Source organism: Limulus polyphemus, unplaced genomic scaffold (genome assembly GCF_000517525.1).
Source record: "Limulus polyphemus unplaced genomic scaffold, Limulus_polyphemus-2.1.2 Scaffold1658, whole genome shotgun sequence".
NCBI lineage: Eukaryota > Metazoa > Arthropoda > Merostomata > Xiphosura > Limulidae > Limulus > Limulus polyphemus.
In genome coordinates, this window is record NW_013667268.1 from 129,743 (window position 1) to 156,444 (window position 26,702).

The 26,702-nt window shown below is 33.2% G+C and overlaps 2 protein-coding genes across 3 annotated transcripts in view; one reads left to right on the forward strand and one right to left on the reverse strand.

Annotated features, from left to right (window-relative positions):
* LOC111087032 overlaps window positions 1-12,066 on the forward strand; it is a gene marked incomplete at its 5' end in the record, with an annotated part of 17,611 nt that extends 5,545 nt beyond the window's left edge. The window contains 2 exons of the mRNA XM_022392185.1: window positions 256-389; window positions 11,477-12,066. Coding sequence (XP_022247893.1) covers window positions 256-389; window positions 11,477-11,491 — 149 coding nt within the window. The remainder of the gene's footprint in view (window positions 1-255; window positions 390-11,476) is intronic.
* A 5,339-nt stretch (window positions 12,067-17,405) lies between these two features.
* LOC111087033 (multiple epidermal growth factor-like domains protein 9) overlaps window positions 17,406-26,702 on the reverse strand; it is a 64,503-nt gene continuing 55,206 nt past the window's right edge. For both annotated transcript variants that reach the window (XM_022392189.1, XM_022392188.1), the window contains 3 exons: window positions 24,432-24,617; window positions 23,525-23,743; window positions 17,406-22,494 (listed from right to left, as the gene is read on the reverse strand). In XM_022392189.1, the coding sequence (XP_022247897.1) occupies window positions 22,175-22,494; window positions 23,525-23,743; window positions 24,432-24,617 (725 nt within the window). In that variant the 3' untranslated portion in view covers window positions 17,406-22,174. The remainder of the gene's footprint in view (window positions 22,495-23,524; window positions 23,744-24,431; window positions 24,618-26,702) is intronic.

A 26,702-nucleotide genomic window follows, 5' to 3' on the forward strand; every position in this document is an offset into this window, starting at 1 on the left:
CAGAAATACAAACACTGAAGTCTACGTATATTATATGATATACACATATCTCAGATTTGGTGGAAATCTCTAACAGAAATACAAACACTGAGGTCTACGTATATTATATGATATACACATATCTCAGATTTGGTGGAAATCCATAACAGGAATACAAATACCGAAGTCTACGTATGTGGATTGTGTATTTGTAATGAGTTGATTATCAATGTGTTTGAATTGCTTGTGTTTCATATTCATCTTTCCTTTCCACAGGAAAGCTCTATGGAATACTAACACAGTTTCAGTCCCTAACGCCTTTATTCGCTGGAGCACTGTTCACTCAGTTATATAAGAAAACATTAACATTTTTAAGCTGCATTCTGTGTCATCCCGGCTTTGGTTTTGGGGTAATAACGAATCCACTTTATTATTGTTGGTTTGTTAAATCCTAGAAATCCGAGTATAGCATCACTGGAACAAAAAACAGAAATGTTATTATTAATATTAAATATTTGAAGATAGAAAAACATACACTCGACAATTTGGATTAGTAATAATATAACTAACTGACTTGCTGTTATAAGGATATAATTGTCTTGTGTTTATTACGAAGCATAATATTTTATTCTGTTGCTTGTACATCATGATATTTATGTGAACTTGTTTGAGTAAATTATGGAAATGTATTTGACAGTGTATTAGTATAATATATGCGTGTTTCGTAACGTAATACTTCACACAAATAGTTATTTCGTGTGACTGACTTACGTCTATCTATTATGTAGTTATCAGCAAGATACGACCAATTAATTTTTTTACTTGTAACAACGTCCTCTATGAATTAATAATTATGTGAATAATTATCACGTTAAGTATTTATGTCAATAAGTAAGTCATTAAGAGTAGACATTTTTATTTGGTAGATAGATACGTATTAAATGTGAAAAAGATGTTTCATATGAAATCCACCGCGATTATGGAGTAGAAACCATGAGGTAACACAATTTCTTCTACCCTTCCAGAAATAATCGATATCAGTAACAAGAAAAGTTCATCGGGTCCTCCAGCGGAAAAAAGTAATACCTCGACACAGTAATTGCTCACTTAAATAGGTCATTTATTGATTGGCAACATTATAATACTTTTTTATGATCTTATTAAGTGTATATGAAATGATATACAAATCTATGAAGGATCATATCAATAATAATAATAATTCTAGATTCATGGGCGTAATCAGGTAAGAGGCAAGGGGGACGAAACCCCAGCTTTTTTAAATATATGAGTTATCAATTTTGAATTCAAACAACCCGTGTAGGTAATTTCTAAGAATTAAATATTTATCTGAGTTTATAGTTATTTAAAGTGTACACGATCTTAATTAAATTGTATCTAAAGTGATTAGAATTGAGCACCCACTACATTTTCATGCCTACACCCGTGTAGATAATGAATTTGTTCTTAAGTCGTTTCTAGAGAATTCAACATATATCATTTTAGAGATATAGCGACTATATCTAAATAACTGTCAACAATCTCAGTTTCCCAGAGGGCGTGTCTAGAAACCGAACTTATTTTCCAACTTTCGTTTTTGATTTGTTCTATAGAATCTGGTTTATTTCATTTTAAAATCTCCAAGTTTGTAATTTCATCTTCCGATTAACGCAACTGTTTCATTTTCAATTTCACTTTCGTTAGCTTACTGTATTTGTTTAACTAACATTTTTAATATAATTTTTTAAATTTGTTTTAGTAGTTTTGTTATTTTCTCGGTTTTGAGTTTTATTTGAGGAATTAAAATTTAATAACTAATGTTCAGTAAAAAAAGAATTCAATATTCTAAGTAACCACTAAATATTTTTGTTTGTCATTTATGGAACAACCGATCAAGCCATGAAAATACAAGCATCTTCACAAACATTTGAATGAATGAAATTAGATTTTTGAAAAAAAGCGGTTGGTTCCACTAATTTGAATATGATGTTTTTAGGGTAAAAATAGTCGACCAGCCTTCTAATTGCAGTTAAAGGGGCACCATTTTATTGGACGTACATTTCATATGCACATTGTAGATGACGCATGAAAAGAGATTTAAATTTGTGCATAGATTGAAAATGCTTTTGCCTTTCACGTTTTACTTCAGATTCATTCAATTAAGCAGTTTAATTTATAATGTAGTTTTATACTTCCATGTTTTTTAGCAAGTAACTTGTCTATCATTATGTCTTATTATCGTAAATATGAATGTACTGTATTCGCTTTAACTAAGAACTGTCAAACTGTGTCGATCAGTGGATCCAAAGTCCATGAATTGCTAACTTCAAGCCACTAGAGTCCTTTGCTTGCATAATAGTCACTGATTTACACTGAAAGTACACTCTGATGGTTTTAGTTCTTTCGAAATTTTATTTCTGTAAAGAATTTGACTAAGTTGGCATCATCTACTCTTCAGCGATAAATTTAACTAGTCTGATGGTTTTAGTTCTTTCGAAATTTTATTTCTGTAAAGAATTTGACTAAGTTGGCATCATCTACTTTTCAGCGATAAATTTAACTAGTCAGTGTTCAACGTGGTTTCGAGCCCTTTGCTGTCGTTAGCGCTGTGCTAGTTTTTTAATGGAAAATATCAAAGGCTACCTTACGAGAAATGTTACAGTCTTGAGTAGGGCCGTGCACGGGAATTCAAATTTGACCACTTTTGTGGGGCGGGGTAGGGCGTTAGATAAATACATATATATGTAATATATTTGTGTGTGTATATAAACAATACCAATATATGTACCACTGAGTTGTTAGGGTGGGGGTGAGGGCTGCTTGCCCTTAAACACGCCCTTTCCTTGAGCTATACATATTTAAAAAAATTTGCTGCGTGAATATTTCTTATGTAAAAAAAACAAAAACGGTCATATCCTTCTCGAGCAAAGAATCAGACGTTTCAGACATTTTCAAGTCAGATCAGTGCAATTTGTTCTTTTGTGCAGAACAAATGCCTGTCTATCACGTGACCATCGTTCTAAAGCTATTGCGACATACGCAGGAAAGCAATAGCTAATTTATTTGCTTTTTCAAAAAACTTTAAACAACTTTATGTAAATCCCCATAATGTGAAACAAGTTGTGAACGATATATTAAAGAAACCTAACAAAAGTTTACAAATAAGCTTAAGTTTAGAGTACACGATCAGGTGGAAGAGAACGTTCTCCCTTCCTATGCTGAATATATAATGAAACAGTCTTATCGTAAGTATGGGATTTGTGAAGTGCACGAAACCATGACGGTAATAGAGTACTTACACACGAGGTGATGACGAACAGAATGAAAACATACCTTGTTCTACCATTCTGCGTCATTATCTACTTGTTATTTTACAATAAACTGGCAAAGCCTAGTCTAGCAAGCTGATTTAATACAAAACATTATAAATACTGTAGAAGTAAATTTATGTTAAGTTGTTTACTGCCGTTCAGAAAGCAGAAGGCAAACGGGTGTTATAAATGATGTTTTACATGTAAAAATTGTTTAAATATATGATTATTATATAAACTAAATATTATTGTTTAAATATCTCAAACTAAACATTATTTGTCTGTTACATTAGATGTTCTATGACGTAGCAGTGGTAGTATTGTTTAATTAAAGTAAAAACTACATTATTTAACAAAGATATGATTTGTTTGTTTGTTTAAGCACAAAGCTACAGAATGGCCTTATCTGCATTGGGATCAAACCCTGAAATTTAGAGCAAGTTTACCGCTGAGTCACCACAAAAAACAAATATATATAAAATTTAAATGAGCAATACAACTAATCCCTGCGGCGTCAGGCTTTTCTTTTTGTAAATGAGCTAAAAAAGTATTTTTTATTTCGCATTTTGAAACCAGTTGTTTTTTTACGATCTGTTACACATCTTGATTTATACGTGTATATAATATTTCAATGAAACTACAGTAGAGAATAAGAACGCTTTTCTCTAGTGTTCATGATACATAATTCAGAATAAATCCGATAGAGATAAGAAAAAAAACATTTCCAATGTCATCTAGGAAGCACTGATCGTATGCTGCAATTAATTACTTCGGGTAACTCACAGAAGGAGGTTAAATGTCAGAAAAACGGCTTGGAAACAAGACAAGTGTGAAATGAAAATCATTCCACTAGTATTTTGCTTGTTTTTAACGTGAAGCTACTAATATGCTAGGTGCGATCTGTTCACCGGGGAGGAGAATCGAATTCCTGAATTTTAGCCTTGCAAGTCTTAAACTTACCACTGGCTCAGCGCGGAACTTCAAATATTGTAAAATACTAAGTGAGATCAAGTAGACTTTAGCATTAAAATTTATTCAATAAATCAGTTATAAACCTAGGAAATGTAAACGTAAAAAATATATATATATTAATCGACAAATCATATATGAAATTAAGAAGAACAAAAAGCAAGTATTAAAAACAAAACTACAAGATGAAGCTTTAAACTATCTTAAACAGAATCAGAACAAGAAAAGTTATAAGCATGAGAATATATTCATAAATGAAAAATGAAGACAGAAATATAAGTACCTAGATCTGAAGATAGTTGTACATTGTATTTGTATACGTCATCTATCTGAGCTTTTAATGCGTAAACTGGCACATAGAGGTCTATATGGAAGAATTAAACTTTAATTTTATCGTTAACACTGCTGAACGAAAATTAGTTCATTCAAAAATTACCCCATTGGTTAGAAAATAGTAACATACCTACTTCTCAACAATAAAAATGGGAGGCTCAATTATCGATCAATCCTAACAACACATTGAATTGGCCTGCACATTGATTAATTCTAATTCTCATCATAACACACTGAATTTGTTCTATATTAACTAGTCCCGACAATCCTTATAACGTTAGAATAATGCTGATAAACTTAAAATAATATATTGTATTTTACAGTGGGTCAAAATTTTTATAAATAAAAGTGTAATTCGTCTTAAACTCTATAAACTACAAGCTAATTTGCCCAAACTCTAAGGTATGAGACCTCACTGACATCTGTGGGAAAGCAAAAATAACTCAAAATCAATGTAAATGAAAATCTAAATAATTAGATTACCTAATAAAAAAAAAGACAATGTTACTTATAACTTTGGTTAACATTCGTTAGTTAGTGTTTTGGCTGTACTTCATATAACAGACACATAGAAACAGATAAAGCTGGTTGGTCGTATTTACTCTTAACCTGAAACTTGTTTTTGAGTTTAAAACTCCTGTCTTAAATGTTTGGAAACCAGTTTTCAGTTTGCTGATAGATACGATTGTATGTTCTACGTGTATATCGTGTCGTGTGTAATGTGACTGTGATATTGAAATTATTTTATCAGTTTTAACATTTTGATTATTTATCAGTTTACCAATTTCCTCTTGATACACCTGTACGAAGATTACATTGTCTAAATGTTATGCTGCGTTACCGAACCTGCGTAAGGCATGTTTTAGATTAAATCTTTACTGTTAAGACGACCAAGTAGAGCAAAAGTTCGAAAGTGCGCGTTAAATCAGTTAGGCGATACCTCCTAAGTCAATATAGACGTCTTCCTGGGCTTTGGAACAAACTTTGTTATTTAGAGCTCACTTTTGCCAATATTTCTGTCACCACCGATAGGTTAGTGCTTATAAGTGTTATAATTTTAATATTTATTCTAAAAATTTCTTTACAGGTCTTAATTTCATAATTGTAAACAATATTATAATGTATTTTTGTATTATTTGTATACAGGAATTTTCAATTATTTTTAAATGTAATTTTACAATGAATACTTTATCTAAAATGATTTATTTTTATTATATACAAGTGCAAGAGAGCACTATAAATATTACTATAAGCTATTATAGTTATACCAAGATATTTCAAAGTTATGGAGGAAACAATTCATCCTGTGGAGGGTACCGGCAAATATGGTGTAAACACCATTAATATTAGAACCGCATTTTTGGCATTCTATCCAAATTCTACATGACTCATTATACTGGGGGAAAATCCGCAATTTCTGTTGTTAAAACCTCGACTCTATACGTATATTAAAATGTTTTAACTAATTCTGTTCGCAATTAATTGTCAAAATATTGACAGTTCAGTAGCAAAATTTAGCTCAAAACAATCATAATCATGGTAATATAATAATTACAGGTAAACTTAAAATCTGCACGGACTACCACAGAGTATGCAAGTATGTAAGACTATACTTCAACCGACCCTTAATAGTCAGTTAGGCCTACAGGCGACAGTAATATCAGAGCGCCAAAATAATTACGATTTAGGAAAAATACAGGCCCTGGAGATTCTGTGCTACACGAAAAAGTAAAAGATTAGTAAACTTAAACATAACGACAGAGAAACGAAGAGTATTAGCAAAAAACTACAAATGTTATAACGAAGTGGGGATGGGATTAATAGATACTATATAACATTAACAACGAGCTTAGGAAATAACATAATTGTGTATATTTCATTCACATGAATCAGTGTAGAGGATTAATAACTTGTTCACTAACTTTTGAACAATAATAGATCTAATCACAGACGTTGAGTCATACCGTTTAGTATTATACACGTCTGCAGTTTCAATGTATACAACCTCAAATGACTCGCTTTGCTTATAACTTATATATATATATATAGTATAACTTATACTTTAGTTAAGTAAGCTTAACTTCATGTACAATAGTTTGTAATCACACTAACAGTGGGTCGATTAAATAATTAAAACTGATTATAATTAGGTTTACAAAAAACGGTTGTAATATTAGAAATATTAATTAGATATTACAGTTCACTTATATATTTCTATCCTTTTAATTTGACAGTTGCAGCTACAAATAACTTAATAAGTAAAATTCACTAAAAAGATCACACTTAATTTCTAGCAACTCTGTCACAAACAGTGGTTCACACTTTAAGAAAAACAACTTATAAACTTGCCTACTTTGCTATACATTTGTGGCGTATCTTGAAAGTTGATAAGCACAAACCTAAACAAAAGATTAATAATGGCTGGAGACGGCTTGAATGGGTAATGAAGAAAAACTTTAATGTATATATGTTAAACTTATATTAAAGTTTTTCTTCATTACCCATTCAATCCGTCTCCAGCCATTATTAGTCTCAAAGTGGGTTCCTCGTCACCGAATTTAAACAAAAGATTATCTGTGCTGTGCCCACAATGGGTATCGAAACCCCAGTTTTAGTGTTATAGGCCTTCAGACTTGCCGTTGAGCCACTGGCTTGAAAGTTAGCTCTGTGCAATCCAGTTATTGCAAAAGTATTATGTGATGTGGTGCCCTCTAATGTGAAAAGTTCAAATCAAGCGTAATTTTTTCTTCTTTGTATTTTTACTAGCTTTTCAATTTGATTTTGTTGACTTAGAGTTATATTTTGTAGTGTCACTGTTCACTGTCTGTTTCTCAGACTTGTAACAGCCAATAAATAGTATTACTTAAAAAATACATTTTCTTGGTTGGTTAGTGCGGTGAACAATTTTTATGAACAGTATTCTTCTGTCGTTTTCTCACACCTTGTGATTATTGTCACTGTATGTGGCATTTCTAATAGTCGTAAGAGCGTTAAAGACTTTCACTTCAGAACATAATCAACATATGTTCACTAAATCATGATATCTAACCCTCGAAACTGGATTTTCGGCGTTGTAAGCCTTCAAACTTGCCGTTGAGCCACTGAGGAGGCTTGAAAGTTGGTTCTGTGTAACAATAATATGTATATTCTAACGTAATGTGGTGCTCTCTGGTGTGAAAAGCTCAAATCAAAAATAAATTTTTACTTCGGAACACAGTGATCATACGTGCACCAAGTCATAATGTCTAATCGTCAACATACCTATCTATATATATATATGTACCAAGACAGAAGTATCCGAATATTGGAATAACCCTAACCAATCGTCCATACTCATGCACATAGCAGAGGGCTGTTTGCGCATAGATGTCCCAATCCTTGGACTACTCTTACGTGACCTAATAGTGGGATATGATCGTCACGTATACATATATTTATATGTATAGCACACCCGCGGCGTCAAAGTGCAGAGCATGTTTTGCGTTAGCGGATTCATGGCCAAAGCATGTTCACCACTAGGCTATGACTGCAGCTAATTTAATGAGTGAACAGAAAACTTGACTGTAACATATTAAATGGGGGGTTTCGTTTTTGATAAGAGCTTCTTTAACAAATGCGTGGATACATTTTGTAGAAGCTGTTCTAAAATCATTTATGCAAATGCAGAATGGAATTCAGAGTACAATTAGAGTTAATTTTGAGGAAAGTTATTTGGTTATTTTTAGTCGGGATTTAAAAAGATCTCATATCCACACATATGTATATCACAATATCTTAAAGGGACCCCTTATTCTAAGGCCTAGGGATTTAAAAGATCTCATATCCATATATATATATATATCACAATATTTTAAATAAACCATTATTCCATAGTCTTAGGACTTGTGTTTTAATGTAGTATCAACATCGAAACGTATTTTGTGGAATATGGTTAGGAAATTATTATGAAATATTAAGTTATCATTAGATCTGACTGTTAGAAATTTATTGGCATGTTCTTTGTTGTACTAGAAAATAACGTTAGTTCAGAGTAAATTTTGCGTTGAGACCTTTACATTTGGTATTTTCTAGATAAAAGTTAAATGTTCTTACGTCAATGTTTCCCACTTCCATTAAGTCAATAAAAGGTGCATGATTTGATGTTGTACTTGAATGTTTGACTGGTCAATTTATCCTGAAGAAATTGTACCTACTGAAGACAAAATGTTACGTAGTTTCATATGTAACTTTCAATATCTATTCAGAATTCTGATGAGGATCAGTACCACGTTTAGCATTCATATGGTTTGGACAGTACTGCTCATCATCAGTAGTACTTCGTGTAGCATTCATGTGGTCTGACTAGTACTGCTTAGTATCAGTACCACGTGTAGCATTTATATGATCTGGTTAGTACCACGTGTAGCATTCATGTTACCTGGATAGTACTGCTCAGTATCAGTAGTACCGCCTGTAGCATTCATATGATCTGGCTAGAACTGCTCAGTATCAATACCACGTGTAGCATTGATGTGATCTGGCTACTACTGCTCAGCATCAGTAGTACCACGTATAGCATTCATAGGATCTGGTTAGTACCACGTGTAGCATTCATGTAGTCTGACTAGTACTGCTTAGTATCAGTGCCACGTGTAACATTTATATGATCTGGTAAGTACCACGTGTAACATTCATATAATCTGGCTACTACTGCTCAGCATCAGTAGTACCACGTATAGCATTCATACAATTTGGCCACTACTTCTCAGAATCAGTAGTAGCACGTGTAGCATTCATATGATCTGGCTAGTACTGCTCAGAATCAGCTGTACCATGTGTAACATTCATGTGATCTGTTATTATCTAATATATATATTCATTGTTTGATATGAGATGTGTCATCTTATCATTATTACCAAATAACAATATATGTTAAGCAGATGGTTTTATGAATTATTTTTCATATTGGTATATGTTTGTAAAAGTATGTAACAGGTTGCTCTATCATGGGAACGAGAGAGCGTTGTTTGTGGCGACAAGACACCAATTACAATATATATATATTTAAAACCCGGGTATGCAGTCTCGAGTGGGTACACAAATCAACCAACTCGAAGAAATTTACAAGTAAAGCAAGGAATAAATGATACCGAGTCCAATTCTACACCACAAGATATACACTTTATTAACATAAAGATATGAAGGCTTACAATGAATGAAAAACAATAACATCGATTATATAAAGGTTTACACTTTTAGTAACTTATATTAGATCCATAATGTTTCTAACCCTATCAACATTACTTATTTAACTTTAATGACTTTTGCATTATACATCATATTTCCACCTGGCAACATAATTGATGAAAGAAGAGTAGCAATTAAAACTTACATGGAGTTAGTGTAGTGCAAGTCAGAAAGTTAGCTAAAAGAATTGGAGCAACTGGAAAGCCTGGAATAACCTGGAACCCTCTGGAGCAACCTCGAGGTCGGGAACAACTCTGCTGTCGGGGACAACTACACTTTTGGTCCAGAAACATTAATTGTTATATGGTTTGGCAGCATAATCCATTCAAACTCATGGGGTAGACTTCGAGGTGACTGGTCCAGAAATTAGGGTGGAGTCGTCTTCCTTTAGATTGGTGCCCAGTGACCAAGGGCTTGACGTCAAATAACGTAAAAGGTTACCTGTGTATACTCCACATTAAATTCTTGGTATAGGATTTATAGATTCCCGCTGCCCTGATGGACCATCTGTCCGATATCGGCCGTTTATGTTTATGATATTTACGTAGTTTGATTTTATCAAAACTTCATTCAAGTCGACCTATCATACTTTGCTTATACTTCAATTCAAGCCCATACCTCTAATCCACGTGCGGGGCGAAGGAGGATTGTTTAATCTTCGAGCGCCCCTGATTATTAATCATTTCTTCTGAAATAATTAAATTCAAATCAAAATAACTACAAGGAACAGGCATGCACCTGTGTATACAGTTTCTCGTCCTCTTTAGTTTGTATAGACATCTTCTTCCAACTAAGTGGTATCAGATTACATTTCTCATCCCTGAACACAACTGTTTAAACATACATATCCGTCTAGTTAGAATCACTTTACATGAGAATCCCTTACATTATCACTGATATGCAGACAATGTTAGTTGTCCTTGACAAGTGTATTCAATGTTTATCTTTCGTTAGCATTTCACAACTATTATTTTGCAACACATCCTAAGTCCATAGTTTAGCTTGGTTGAAACATGTGTTTATTGTAAAGTGGCAGTTCAGCTCGTGAGAAAGAAAGCTGAAACATTTGTTTAATATTTTGCAATACGGCCATAAGCTCAAAGACTGTACTTAGCCTGTGAGAAAGTATAGTTGAACTATTTGGTTATTCTAGGGTGCTTCAAGTAAACCAATTAATTATTTCAAAAAATTGAACTTTCTTGTTACAAACTTTTACTCTTTTGTTTTGAGCATGACAAGGTTATTCATAGTTATGTATCCTGTGCAATACAAAAATTAACTATCATGATAGAAAAAATTACATAGTTTGATACTGAATGAAATAATTTTTGTATTTGTGAAAGATGCAAATGTGTAATTGTTCGCAATGATTTTAAAACTATACTAGACGTGCCACTTTGGAATCTCGGTGGTGATGATGATGTTGGCTCCTGGCGAATCTGGGTTTTGTAGAATATACCTATGTTTTGACGTATGTTCACAAGCAAAAGTTTTATCACTCGTTACTAAAGCAAAATAAGCTATCTCTCCTTTAATAATACATAATTCACACTTAAAACTTTGAACAATGCGCATTTATTTTTCAGTATGATAAATGTTTTTAAAGTGTATTGTGACAAATGTAGTTAATATAATTTTCTTCTATTTATTACCTTCAACAGACTCGACTAGATTGAACTTGATATAACATTCAAGCCATGGAAAAAGACGTTAACTTAAAGTCTCAAGATGCTGAAGAATCGAAGAACGAAGAAGAGAGAGAAGCTTTTCTAAGTCAAGATATACCACAGATACAGAAAAAGCGTTTCTCACCATCTTTCTTTTCAAAAGAAATAATTGTTTGCGAAGCAGCTCCACGGCCACGAAAAGTAAGGTATGCAAAAGAATCCATAGAAAGCAAAGTCGAAACAGAAAAAAAATCCAAAGATCCTGAAACTCCACAAAATATACCTCAATAATTGGTATTTCAAACGATTAGAAGATGATGTTTGACTTTGATTCAACAATGTTTATTAAATTTTCATTTAACAGAGAATGATATTGTAGCTTAACTTTATTCACTTGTGTTATGAATATTCAAAGTTTAAAATCGTCAAAAGTAATAATTTACGTGATTATAGGATACCCAGGAACATTAGATAAAAACAAAGCAGCTTCTAGACATACAGAATATGAATATTTCTTTTTGTGTATCATGCATTTGAGTTAGTTAATAAAACGCAGTTATTTACCGTTTTGATAAGACCCATAATTTGAAGTGTGAGATTATTGAATTTCGAAAAGTGTTAATTGAGTTTTTGATATCTAGCACTTGACGAGGATCCGAATAACAAACTCTTACAGTTTTTTCTTTTAAAAATACTCCTAGGTGGCTCAGCGGTAAGTCATTAAGCTAAAACATTAAAAACGGGGTTTTTAATACCCATGTGTACAGAGCACAGATAGCTAATTGTGTGACTTTATACTTCACAGCAAGCAATAAGCAAACAGTCCTTAAAGATAACAAAATAAAAGCCAATACTTTCTATAAAATGAAGTTGACTCTGAAACTTTGTCACTGAAAATTAGTTTGTACTTCTCTAAAATTATCCTGGAGATAAATAACCATGTCCATTTTTACAACATTATTAGCTAAAGGGAAGGATTTCTTTCTGGGCAGTAACTTATGGCAGGTTAAAAAAAAAGACACGTTTAAAACGCATTCATTTGCTAATTGTATTTTTATAGGCAAAAGGTTTAGCTTTAGAACAACACTTTCATATGGTTACTTTCTAAGGATCTCATACCTACAGTTGTTATTTTAGTAAATAACGTGAACATGTTGGCTGATCTAACGTGTAATATATCACAAGCTGCTTGAATGTATTATAACTTGAAAAAGTTAAATGTTCTAATGGGAAACGTATGGCAAGCCTACAAAGTGTAATTTTGGAGTTAATACCTTATGCAGCTAGATAAAAGCATGACCAACTAAAGATAATATTACAAAGTTTTGCTAAAACATATTGACTTTTTATTACCATTTTCACGGTTTGCTAAATAATTTTTGGTATATTTTTAACCTCTTTGTTTATACCCATATTTGAATTTAGTATAAACTAATTGAGAAAATTAGCGAAACTGTACAAATTTAAGAGGAAGATTTAGTACATCTGTTTTCACAGACATATATATTTTAAATGGCTTGGAATAACTGGAGTTAGTTATTCAGCTGATTCATTAATGAATCAGAAGTGCAGAAACTTTCTGCGAAGAAATTTTAGTTATTTGCTATAATTTTTACTTAGTTGTCACAATTGTCTTTCGATCATTACTTCCTTACCTGGTATAAAATTGTTCAGAAATAAGGAAGGAATTTGAAAAACAAGCGTTGATCGTTTGCACAATTACAGGAAACTTAAAAATTTGCACACTCTATTATTTGAACCTGCTGCCATCTATGGGCTATTTTCTTAACTACTGATCTCCTGGCGTACTTTAAACATCCTCAACTTGAACATGCCTATACTCTCATCGCATGTTTTGTGTAATCACTTATATATATGTGGCTGCCATTACTGTTTGAATTCCGAAAGTCTGCTAGTTTTTCCTGATTCTATGCTTAAATTGTAGTTTTGATAAGATGGAATTGACCAATTCCTTGTGTGTATCTTTCACCCACAATTTTGTTGTCAAGCTTTAGAACTGCATCAGTGGTTTCTTTCTCTGAACAGGTTAGATTTAAATAATATCTACAGTCAGAATCACACAAATTGGAATGCGAGTTTAGATTAATTTTGTCGTTGATGACCAATATTATTATACTTAAATAGGGAACAGGAATTACATATAGTTTCAGTTACCCCTACCACTTGTTGCTTTTCTGTAACCGGAATTAACTGCTGTAGTTCGTATCTTTCAAAATTGCTCAATGACATGTTAGAAGTGGACACTTCGTTATGCGTGAATAAGAATCCGAATTTCTTTAGCAGATAGTGAACAGCAGTGCTGAAAAAACAACAACAACAACGAAAAAAACATGTTAGTGCCTTTTTGACCAATATCATCCGCTGAAAAATCCATTCCTATTTTTTGTAGTTCCTGGAGCATTAGAAATTAATTAATCGTAAAACGTGACCAATATATATTTGATAAACCATACTCATACACGTTATCTATACATACTTACAGGTTTGGATTTTTGTTTTATTCATCATCTGCCGCTTTCTTTTGGTGCATGTATACCTTACTCAATTTCTAAATACTAGCTACCATACATATCGAGTAGTTTTTGAATAGAAGATATTTTCTTTATTGCTCCTTCAGCAGAGGCAGTTAGTGGCCCACAATATGTGTGTCGGGCTGCGTGTCGAATGTCCAAGGTTCAAACGCTATATACTACTGTACACGCTTTGCACTTTCAATAGGGAAATCATAACTGAAGTAAGCAATCCCGCTATCCGGTTAAAAGTAGCTGCGTAGCCCGATTTTTTACCATCACAAATCATACAGCTCAGAAAATAATGTTGACTGTTGGATCTTCATAGTAGGTTCCTTTGGCAAAGATTGTTCTTCCAACACCACAGTGTATTCTTGCGTGATATATATGGAAGTTTGTTTACCACAGGGACCACCTTTGCAAATCCTTTCTAAAGGGTGGGATTATTTGTGACGTATTTGTAAAAGTTACATATTCAGACCATAGGTGACGGCTCTTGTTGTCGGAAGAAAATTATCTTCTTTACAAAACTCTAACAATATAGTATGCAAAGCCTTTAATGACTACCAATTCATACTGCTTTGACTTTGGCTTGATTCTTCCTATCTGGGGTATCCTGTTACCACCCTTTCATATGTTAAGAAATTCCTGCTATATATTGATTAATCTTGTAATTTACCACAACTTTATTGAGCCAGTTTCCTAGTGTCGCATCTAGCTGCTCGAGATAGTAGGCGACTGTTTGGAGGAGTATATACTGAAATTCTGCTTAATAAACAATGGGCCTATTAGTCAATGCTGAAGATGTGCATGTTTTAGGTGATGTTGCTGGTTGATATTTAGGGAGGTGTTGGTTTCAATATTCCATATGTTCTTTAAAGAATAATGACAGGTACCATAAAACACAATCTGTTATTTTCATTTCCCCTGAATATGTCTTCTTGGATCACTCACAACAAAGTCAGAATTACATGATTTCTATTCTATTACTGTGTTCCAAATGAGTAATATCAACCCTAGTTCCCGTATTTCCCAGTAATTGTGGCACTAATAATATTACAGCAAGAAAAATGACACGAATCACTCCCAAGTGCAGCTTTAAAGTATGAGTGAAAGAATTCAACAAAAGATCCATTAGAGTCAACTTCAGACAATTGCTCTAAATCGAAACCAAGTACATATACTAAAATAACTTACAAATCAATGTTTTTCTAATCAGAGTTAACATTAGGTCGATATTGACCTAGATAGAAGCTGTTCTGTTACTTCACTAAGAATTTGGAGCATAACTCCAAGTAACAGGATGTTTTATTCTCACCATCTTACATAAGTATATTACAAGGTGGTCGATAACAAGAGGGTAACTGAAAAAGATGCTTGTGGGCAAACTAATCGCGGCATTATCAGGGTATTTTCTCAGATTTAGCCCCCCCCCCCCCATGGTGAGCAGAGCACAGATAGCCCATTGTTTATTTTGTGCTTAACTTCAAACAAACAAACAATCTCAGATTTAAGGTGTATTGAACATTTCTATTTTCATGTGTGGTTTTAAAATGTCTTGATGATAGATTTTTTTTTACGATAATCTCAGTTTCAGAGATTTGCACTGAACGTTAAGTGAACGTAATTAACAATCATTAAGTTTAAAAAATAGTTTGTTTCAGGTTTTTCGCGCCAAGCTACTCAAAGGGCTGTCGGAGCCAAACAGTTCGTAATTATGAATGATAGATTATACCACGAACCCTCAAATTAACAGTCAAGCACGCTAACCACTAGGCCACGGCCGACCCCATTAGAAAACAGACACGAAGGTCTTATATGATAGGCGCCTGTAATATACTTAAAGGGCACGATATCTAACTTGAGCCAAATTTCGAAACCTAGTTCATAACAATAGCCCTAACAGGGTTTGTCTGACCCAGCAGTTACTTTGCTGTTTTTCACGGACTCGTCACAGGCAACAGAATGTAGATCGAACACACCCCTTCAAAACGCAGTACGACGTCCTGACTGAGCTTCAACCGAGAATCCTCAAAGAGCTTTAGAGGAGCTCTTAGGAACACAGTAACTTTTGCAAATAATTTATAGTCTTTTGTCTCCAGTGTTATTTCTACAGCTATTAGGAGTTATTTTTTTATATTATTATTAGTTACAGCAGGAACTGTTATCGGTGCAGGTGTGGAGTCCGCGAGGACTATGTTCATAACGAAGAGGTCGAGAACTGATGCGCTAAGCTACACGTGATTAAACATTCTAGTTTGGTTTGAATTTAAAGCAAAGCTACTCAACAGCTATCTGCGCTAGCCGTCCCTAATTAACAATGATAGGCTAGGGGGAAGGTAAGTAGTCAACACTATCCACCGCCAACTCTTGGGCTACTATTTTACCAACAAATAGTGGGATTGGCCGCCACTTATAACGCCCCCACGGCTGAAAGGGCCAACATTTTTGGTGACGGGGATTCGAACCCGCGACCCACAGGTTGCGAGTCGAGAGGCATAACCACCAGGCCATGGAAGGCCCAAACAGAGAAAATCTGTTACAAAATATCTTGAAGTACTTGTTTCTCTTCTTAAGGTAAAAAAACATCAACAACCAAGTATCACATGACTCCACATATGGAATCACACAAAAAGTACTGGAGTTTAAGTAACTTCTAGCTCTATTAAGATTGTTTGTTTGTTTTTTAAAGCAAAGTCATAATAAGCTATTTACTTTGTCTACCGTACAGAATCGAAGCGTGGATTTTAGCGTTTTACATCCATAGACTTACCGCTGTCCCACCGGAAGACAACTTCATTAGAAGTTTGTTAACAAGATAGTGAAGCTTATACTGCAAATTACCGTTTGTGTGTAGGAATAGGGATATGTTCCACACTCTGTACACTTGAGTTTTATCTCGTGCAAAAATATTAAACTTACACGTGAATTACGTTTTTGCTGTATACATCATGAAATGCAACAGTAACTTATACAACTCGACGCTTTTCCTTCTCTGAATGCATAGTGTTCTGTCTTTAGGATATTTTGCGGGCGCTTCTCGATGTTTCTATCCTTGTCTAAAAGGAATAACTATGATTATTTAAAATAGGCTTATTTTGAGTGTGTTTTTTTCTGATTGAGTAATTTACTTTTATATTATACATACAAACCAATAACGTTTATTAAACCACGTGTCTTGTTTCTATTGTTTGTTTCTATCTCTTTCCGAAATTTTCAATAACTTTAAAACGCATTTCAAAACTATATTCAATTACAGGAAGTGTTCTTTAATATGTATTGTTTATTCTGCTTTCATATTGAAAATAACCAAGAAACTATTCAAAAAACTATTTAATGTATTCTTCATTCAGTTTTTTTTTTATAGTGAAAATAATCCATAGGCCACTTAGTAACAGGGCATGTCCTTTAATGTATTTCTTATTCACTTTTACACAAGAAGAACAAAATGTCGAGAACATTTTGTTAGCTTTTCTTTCGAACACGTACAACATAAGATAAATAACACTGTTTACAAGCATTTACACAGTTATTATTATTGTTAACTATTAGATTTTATTATGGACAATCACTATATATATCTTGTACTAGTCTAAATGTTCTAGTAAAACGTAATTTAAGGATTATATATATGAAGGATAACATAGAAAACATTATGATTGTTCACAAATGATATAAACAATTTATAGAGTTATTTAACAATTGGAAATTGAAAACTTACATACAACAGGTACTTAACGCAAGGTAAGAAACAATACATCGAGGTTTGATGCAATATATAAAATACTTCATTGTTACCGTTCCTTTGAACCTTGACTGTCTTAATTCATGTTGGAAACCAAGACGTCATAATTAACTAAGAGCCAGAGGAACCATCACACAACTACACGATATGTGTATTACGTCCATATTTAACACCAAGATGCTAATTTGACTACTTTCGAGTCATCTGTACGAAGTAAAACATTATGTGTGAACGTTGATAAATTTTTGAATTAATAGTAATTACCTTTAAATGACTAACTATTCTTTAACGAAATTGAACTAATTTGATAAGATTAAATGTTTGCTCTCGTCCTTGGTGTTATTTATGTAACTAAGTTAATTACCGTATATTTATTACTTTCACTTCAGCTACTTCATTATATGTATATATATATAATTGTATAGCCACTTCCACATTCAAAATAACCCGCGAACGTGCAAAAAAACGTTTTTAGGCTTAACGATTACCTACAGGTTAAATAGTACATGAAGTAAAATCACAATTAAAACAACCTGACGTGATTTACTATATTTTTAATCCCACGTGACCATTTTACTAGCACACAAAGAATATTTTAAAAAATGTCACCGTGTTTAGCAAAATTTAGCGGTAATTTTTCAAAAGCATCCGATAAGCTTACTCGTAAAAATTAGTAACAATTTTCAAAGTAATTTTATTTCAATGTGCTAACATATATTAATACTATATAGAATATCTCACGGATTTATCAATAAACGTGTATGCTAGTTACAGTAATAAAGAAGTATAAATTGACGTCTCCTTCAATTAGCAACAACATTTTATTTTAAATGAAAAAATTAAAATACTTAACTAACTTAAAATAAACAAAATTAAATTTAAGGCCTTGTTTTTCTACACGAGTGTAAACAGTTGACCTAAAAATGATCATTTCGCATCTAAATAATAATTTTCTTATTTATCATGATGAATTACTGTTCCATGAGATGTCAGTAGTTTGCAAACTGAAATTAAGATTAAATCATTTTCGAACTTAAGAACAATTTATTAAGAAAGAGACACCTCTCACATTTGGTTAAATTAATCATTCTAACTATTTCTACTGACATTAAATTGAAATACGACATTATACTAATATATCAATTTATACATACAGTTAGTTGGCCGCATATGAAGCAATATAAAAAAAATCAACGAATAAAAATAAAACTTGCAATGCCACCAGATAAAGTACATGATGAAAAATGAAAGCATGCGAAATCTGAGCTCTTTCAAAGCTCTAGTAAAAACTATCTACACATTTCAGTAAGACATAACAACAGATATATATATATGTCTAATCTCCTTTTTCATTTACGAAATACGATGGGGAAAAAATTACCATCTCACGTGGAAATCTGCAAGTTTTGACAGAGGAGGAGTTATAAATTTCCACTTTGTTTTTCCAACATAGCTAGGTGTAGTATAATTTACCTAGGTTTTCGGTAATGTTGAATATATGTAATTATAAGTGATTTATGACACAGAAATTAAAACGCACAGACACAATTATCACTTCATCATTGAAAGGCTTTATTAATTTGTATTTATGAAATAACTATTAAGGTTATTTGCCGTCCTTTCTAATTTTAAACGACTGATAAAGGGATGGCAGCCGGTCAGCAGCATCTTACTACTCACCATTCATGCTAATTGATTCACTTTGACCCCAATTATTCACTCACAGCTTAAAGTGTGATAAAAATATTATGCTATTACACGGTTTCGCACCCGGCTTGTTAGATCCAAAATCCAGAGCTCTAACATTGAGCCAACATGTGCCGCTGTAAAAGTAAATTCACAAGAAATATGCATTTTTATTACTATTATCTTAATAAGTAAATTTAAATATGAGTACTTATATATTTGGAATGGTTAGAAAATTCTACATAAACTTTTTGTTTTTTCTTCCGTTGTTGGATTTTTTTTATTTCCTTTCTTTTTTGTCTCATTTATTTATTGATTGTGAAAAACATTGGTTGGAAAAATTACTAGCGAATTCATATAACATTTTGAACTGCATAATACTCAAAAATACACTTGTAGAATTGAACTATAACGTAAATGTTTTCATCAGGTGTCATAAACTTTTTTACTCGAGCTCCACACAATATTTTTCACTACTTAACTGAAACTTCCATGGTCTGCTGTTACCAGTTTCTAAGCTTATCTCAAAACACTTAGTATTAAAAAATCGCCATATTCGTTTAGTGTCTAACATGTGCTTTAAAAACACTTAAAACAGGACCGATTAACCATTATAGACACCATTTGTCTGCATGTATATGTGATATATTTTTAGGCATTAATCGTGTTTCACGATTTTCAGATCAGAGCAGGAAATAAATAACATAATCTGATTGACTTGTAGTGACGTGTAACATATGGTAATTTGGGAATACCAGTAAGTAATTTGAGGAAACTTGGAATTGAGGACGATGATAATATGGCATTTTGAACTGACTCGGAATAATGAAGTGGTATTGATAAACCAAAAACAGCTGAGGATAATAAAGTGGTATTGATAAACCAAAAACAGCTGAGGATAATAAAGTGGTATTGATAAACCAAAAACAGTTGAGGATAATACAGTGGTATTGTTAAATCAAAACCAGCTGACGATAATAAGGCGGTATTGTTAAATCAAAACCAGCTGACGATAATGAAGTTTTATTGATAAACCAAAAACAGCTGAGGATAATAAAGTGGTATTGATAAACGAAAAAGAGTTGAGGATAAGACAGTGGGATTGATAAACAAAAACAGCTGAGGATAATAAAGTGGTATTGATAAAACGAAAACAGTTGAAGATAATTCAGTGGGATTGTTAAATCAAAAATAGCTGAGGATAATGAAGTGTTATAGTTAAACAAAAACAGCTGAGGATAATAAAGTGGTAAAGGGTGTTGAAATCAGCAGTGACACAAAGAATGACTAGATTATGGTGATCTATACAGACCTAGAACAGCAAAAGTTGATTTTGGTAATATGGAGGACTTGTAACAATTGAAGGCAAGAATATATAGCTAGAATATGACTAGGGTATATCATTATTGGATAGTTCTGGAACTGTGGAGAACAAGAATATAGAACCACAAAATTACTAGACCACATGTTAATTGGGTAGATCTGAAACAGTGGAGAACAAGAACACAGAACCACAATAGGACAAGGCCATATGATAATTGGACAGATTTGGAACAGTGGAGAACAAGAACACAGAACCACCACAGGACTAGATCATATGTTAATTGATTAGATCTGAAACAGTGGAGAACGAGAACACAGAACCACAATAGGACAAGGCCATATGATAATTGGACAGATTTGGAACAATGGAGAACAAGAACACAGAACCACCACAGGACTAGACCATATGATAATTGGATAGATCTGGGACACTGGATAGTAAGAACACAGAACCACCACAGGCATAGGTCATACGATAATTAGACATATCAGGGACAGTGGAGAATAAGAACATAGAACCACCACAGGACTAAGCCATATTGTAACTGGGTAGTTATAGATTTTAAAAATAAGACTGATGTGGTAATCTGGATAGTTCTAGCACACGAATCAAGGTGAATGTAATAACATGTATTGACGTAGAACACAACAGGTTAATCATATAGTAACTTAAGACTTAGAAGTATTCTACATTGGTGTAAAATAAAGCAGGATATGACAATACTGAGATATTAAGTGCAGAGATTAAGAAAATTTCAGTAGTTAGATCTCTGGCGAAGATGTGTAATATTAAAGGATCAAGAGCAGAGTAATGGACAATATGGTAAGTAGATAAACGTGGAATAAATGAAGATGGGATATACTAAAGTAGGTTGAAGTAATGAGGTTAAGAAAACAGCAGCTACACTTAGCTTGGCACAGATAAAACATTCCGGAGAAGTATGTATTTTAAAGATTAATATTAAAAATCAACAATATAAAAAGGCGTCAACACTAAGTCATAGGATGTTTAATGTGTAGTTGAACAAATTGAAGATAACATTCTAAGAATGTGTAGTGTCTTTGGTGCTGATGTACGTTACCTAAATACAAATATCATGAGTATTCTTTCAGCGACTTTTTGTGAATGAAACTGAGAAAAGTTAATAAAGCTTTTTGCTATTCAGTCAATACTGGATAACAATTTGTAGCACAGCTATGCTCATATTCAGCTATAGAAATGTGGTATACCTTGGGCCAAACTGTTATAATTTTGTGCTTAAGAAAAGAGATGTATGTCATGTTATGTTTATCATTAACGCAGTTTTTAAATAATTTATCTCACTTCTTATGAGCTTCCTTTCTCTTTGACTAGAAAATGAGGATTTACCCCCTCTTCTTTCTGTATTTCTGGAACAGCCGAACATCTTAAACTTCCATAGTTCTGAAAAACTTCTTGGGGGTAGAGTATCGCGGCAGTGGATTATGGAGATTTTCCGGTTCGACGTCCTCAGCAGCTGTGGCTTGCACGACCTTATTGGTAGCAGCATCTAAATGTTGGTATTGGCATTCGGAACTGAGATTCAGTTTTTCCTCACGGAGTTCAATACTCCAGAAGGGAAGGCGTGGTCTACTCCGTCGATGGGACCAATATCGATAACATGTAGCACTAGCTGCAACCAACAGAATCACCCCAAGGGTGACAACGACAGCGATCAACGGAACTGTTCCATCTGCTATTGAGCGGGCTGAAAATTAGTAACAATAATTATCATTTATTTTACCAACAAAAGCAAAACTGAAACACACTGTATCTCTTTAATACAGAGTTTCCCAACCCATGGGTCGAGACCCAATATTGGTTCGTCAGAATGCGTGAAAAGGTCTCGAATATACTTTAAGAATATATACCTGTATATTTATTTAATTATTTAGTAAGTATTCAGAAAACCAGATAAGCTTTTGCACGACAGTTATTTAATGGGACGCGACGGCCCATAAATATATACAAATGGGTCCTGACCCTCCAAAAGGTTGAGAACCACTGCTATCACAAGATAAACAACAAATTAATTAGATACTGAGGTTAAAACCGCTACCAGAAGTGGGTTTTTAATGACAAACAACAAAAGTATTCATTGTATAATATTGAAATAAAATATGTCAACGACTGTATGTTGTATATTAAATAGTTGGATAAAAGTTGAGTTAAAAACTGGAATGACATCTTTATTATGTTTAAAAGTCAAACAAAAATGGAATTTTTTAAAAGCATTACATACTACATTATATTTACCAAATTAAATAGAGGACACTATACGTTTTCTTCTTGGTGCCGTATCATATGAAATTAAAAATACCGTTTTAGTTTTTGTACGTGCGTGAACCAAATGAGAATTAAGAGGTTGCCATAATTCGATAAGATAAGGAAACAAAGTCTCCAAATTGCAGTCAACTCTTTGTCGCCAAAACTAGCTTTTAACCACAGGTCAGCCAATCAATACCCACCATACACAATACAATCTTTTCCTCACCATGTGTCGCAGGTGCCGAGACCCAAAGAACCAATAATGAGAGAGGAATCATCAATGTTTGGTTAAACGTTAGAAATTACACTATTCTGAACTGCAGAACACTTACAGCGAAAGGAAAGAAAAAACAAGCAATCAGCATGATAAATATAACAGAAATACGTAGGAAAGATATGTGCAGACAATAAAGGACATGTAAAAAAGATCGATTAAATTACATAAAATAGGAAACGATAGGATAATGTACCAGAACTTTTCTGTGCGGTTGGAGATCCCAGGTTTTCCATCAAGAATATGCAGTCTATACAACTGGGATCATCCCGCTGTTCTGCACACAGGCTAAAACTCAGACAGTTTAATGCTACACAGTGGTCTTCCTTCCAGTGATAGCCCGCTGTACAGGAATCACACAAAACATCCCTGTGTCCTGGTAGGCATGACGTGCACGTGACCTTTCCGGATTTGTCTGAAAACAAAAAAAAGAAAAAAAAAGGAAGAAAGAATGAGGTTGTTGTCATGGTTAATAGTCAAAGCATAAGGGTATTACCCCCTTTATATCAAAATGCAGCAACCTTGGTATAAACGTTGAAATACTGAAGTAAAAGTACAGAATTGATTGTTGTATGGGATTAACTGAAAAATACGTTGAAATATTGAAATAAACGTATAGATACTGCTGTACAGGTTGAGCTGAAAAATACGTTGAAATACTGAAGTAAAAGTACAGATATCGTTATACAGGATGAATTGAAAACTACGCTGGAATATTGAAATAAAAGTACAGGGATTGTTGTATAGGATGGGCTGCAAAATTCGTTGAAATATTAAAATAAAAGTACGAGAAGTGTAAAAAAAATATCTGCCGCCATAATGTTATTTTTATTACATATATTAGGCCTATTTACTTACAATGCTTCAAGAGGCAATGCAATGTTCGAAAAGAACAGTCAATTTTTGTTGGATAAGATGAGCCCTTGTTTATACTTCCGCGTAATGTTTAATAACTTTTTATACTTGCATTTTGTTCGATAACGTTTAGTTATTTGTAGGCAAAAGAATCAAATTCAAACTTTTACAGTGTAAATACAGATTGCTTACTTTAAGCTACAATTATGCAACAAGACTATTGAAAACACAAAAGGAAAAATATTTACCTAATGAGCAATCTCCTGATGACGTAATGTTGGTACAAGGGCATGGTTTACATTCCTTTCCATCCCGATAGTTGCCGGGTGAACAACTCTCGCACCATCTACCGGCATAACCAGGAAAACATGTGCATTTCACAGTTCCATGCATTCTCGTGCAGGCCACCATGCCTGGTTCACTGCAATTACACTCTGCGAAATTTGAGAAGAAAGCTGTGATTAGTTGAGAATACACACGTCCATGTTACAAGATATATAGTCAACCTTTGTATAAGTCTAAAATTCGAGAAAATATGATAAATTATTTTATGGTTTATTCTGAGCACCCCGTATGACAATATTAGTACTTGAGCTTGAGTCAAATATAAATGTTCCATCTAACAGGGGTGATGACCTGTGTTCAATAGTTTTAAGTGCTAAAGAACAGTGACAAGTTTTATCAGCTAATCGGACGACATTAATTTTTTATAAAAAACAACAATAATTTATAAATACTTTAGTAAATGAGCTAAACCAAAACAATTAAAATGAATGCATGCACATCAGTTAAGAGCTGATATCAGATATACGTCTAGAGTTTTAACATTAATATTTCCTTTTCTAGATTAAGGTAGTGACTTAATCGGAATTTATTTACAAGTGAAATATAGAGTTACACGTGAAATAGGTTTAATATTTGTATTCATAACAAAGCTACTAAGTCTGTCTGCCAACGTCCCTCATTTTGAACTTACGACCAGAATAAATGCACTCAGTCAGCAACACCCAAGCATCCACTATCCTCGCTACGCTAAGGTATTGACCGTTACTCTTATAGTGCGCACAAAGCTTAAAGTGCGAGAAATATTTGTGGTATCGCATGGAATCGAATCCAGTTCGCCAACTCCAAAATCCAGGGCCAATCTGCACCCCATATGTTTAATCCATATTATACTAGACTGGTAAGTTTGTTCACTACTTGTTGGGATAGACCAGCGTGACGAAAGAGAAGAAATATTTTTCTTGATCTGCATTCGATACTCATACTCAATATATTTTTATTTCTTAATTAACCGTAAGCCTAAGGGTGCGGAAAAAAGTATTAGGACTCCTCCAACAACAGAGTGGATACCACATTAGAAAACAACTATTAGGCGTTTCCTTTCACAACGATAAATATATATTTGCTGTTAGTTCTGACGTATGTTTCGCTGCTAGGTTCGAAAGTAACTGTGTGCAACTGTGAATTTATGTAATTAGGATATGTATAGTTAAAATATTAATGAAATGATAAAACGAACCTGCAAGTCTTGATTTTCATACGAACTATTTTAACTATTTTACTCGAGCGGTCTCAAGTAGTACATAATAGTAACCACATTAGGGAAAAATAAGTACTGATTATACATACTTGAAGTTCGTGTGACAGACATGCATTGAGCTGAAAATGTCCACAAAAAATATTACTTATTTATCATAGACATAGAACTTTAACAAGGTAAGTGTTTTATATTATTAATGCTATTAATTGATATTTGTTTTTAAATATGCGTATCAAAAACATGGGTATTACGGTAAGAAATCAAACTAGAACCATTTGGTGATTCGAATTAGAATTATTGATCACGGAAATGAACAAAGTATGCTCAACAAAAATAATTAAAATATAATTAGGCTTAGGTGATTAAGCATGTACAGCTTGTGTACTGGAATAATATTGGTCTAAGTAAAAAAACATGATGTGGAGTGAGATGATACAAAACAAGAAAGTAAAACAAAAACAATAGCTAATATAAAGATAATAATGGGAACAAAGAAACGAAATATCCGAAATTTTCGCAAACTCTAGTGAAAATTTGTTAAGATTGTCACGCAGAAAGACAATTATATTCACAAAAAAAAAAGAACACTGTCGAAGTGCATAAGTTTTATGTTGTGAACGATTGTGCATTCAGCGTGTCTGAAAAAAAAGAGTAAATTTCTAATAGAAAAATCCACCAGTGCTTTAAGTTCGATTTTCTTGTACGACCAACAAAATTCTTTATTTTTTACCTGTTCGTTAACCCTAAATGAATACAATAGATAGCTTGAGGTTTAGCTGAAAGCTAGATGATAATGCTTTTATCCTGTATTGACGCGCAATCTCAATCATTAAATGGACTTATTTTCGGCAACAGAAACTGAACAACATAATCCTCTGTTATTTTCTTAAATCTGCAGCAGAAACGTGCTTTCCTCTCCTAAACTCATATAATTCCGTCACACAATTCTATATAGTCACTATCTTATTGAATAAAA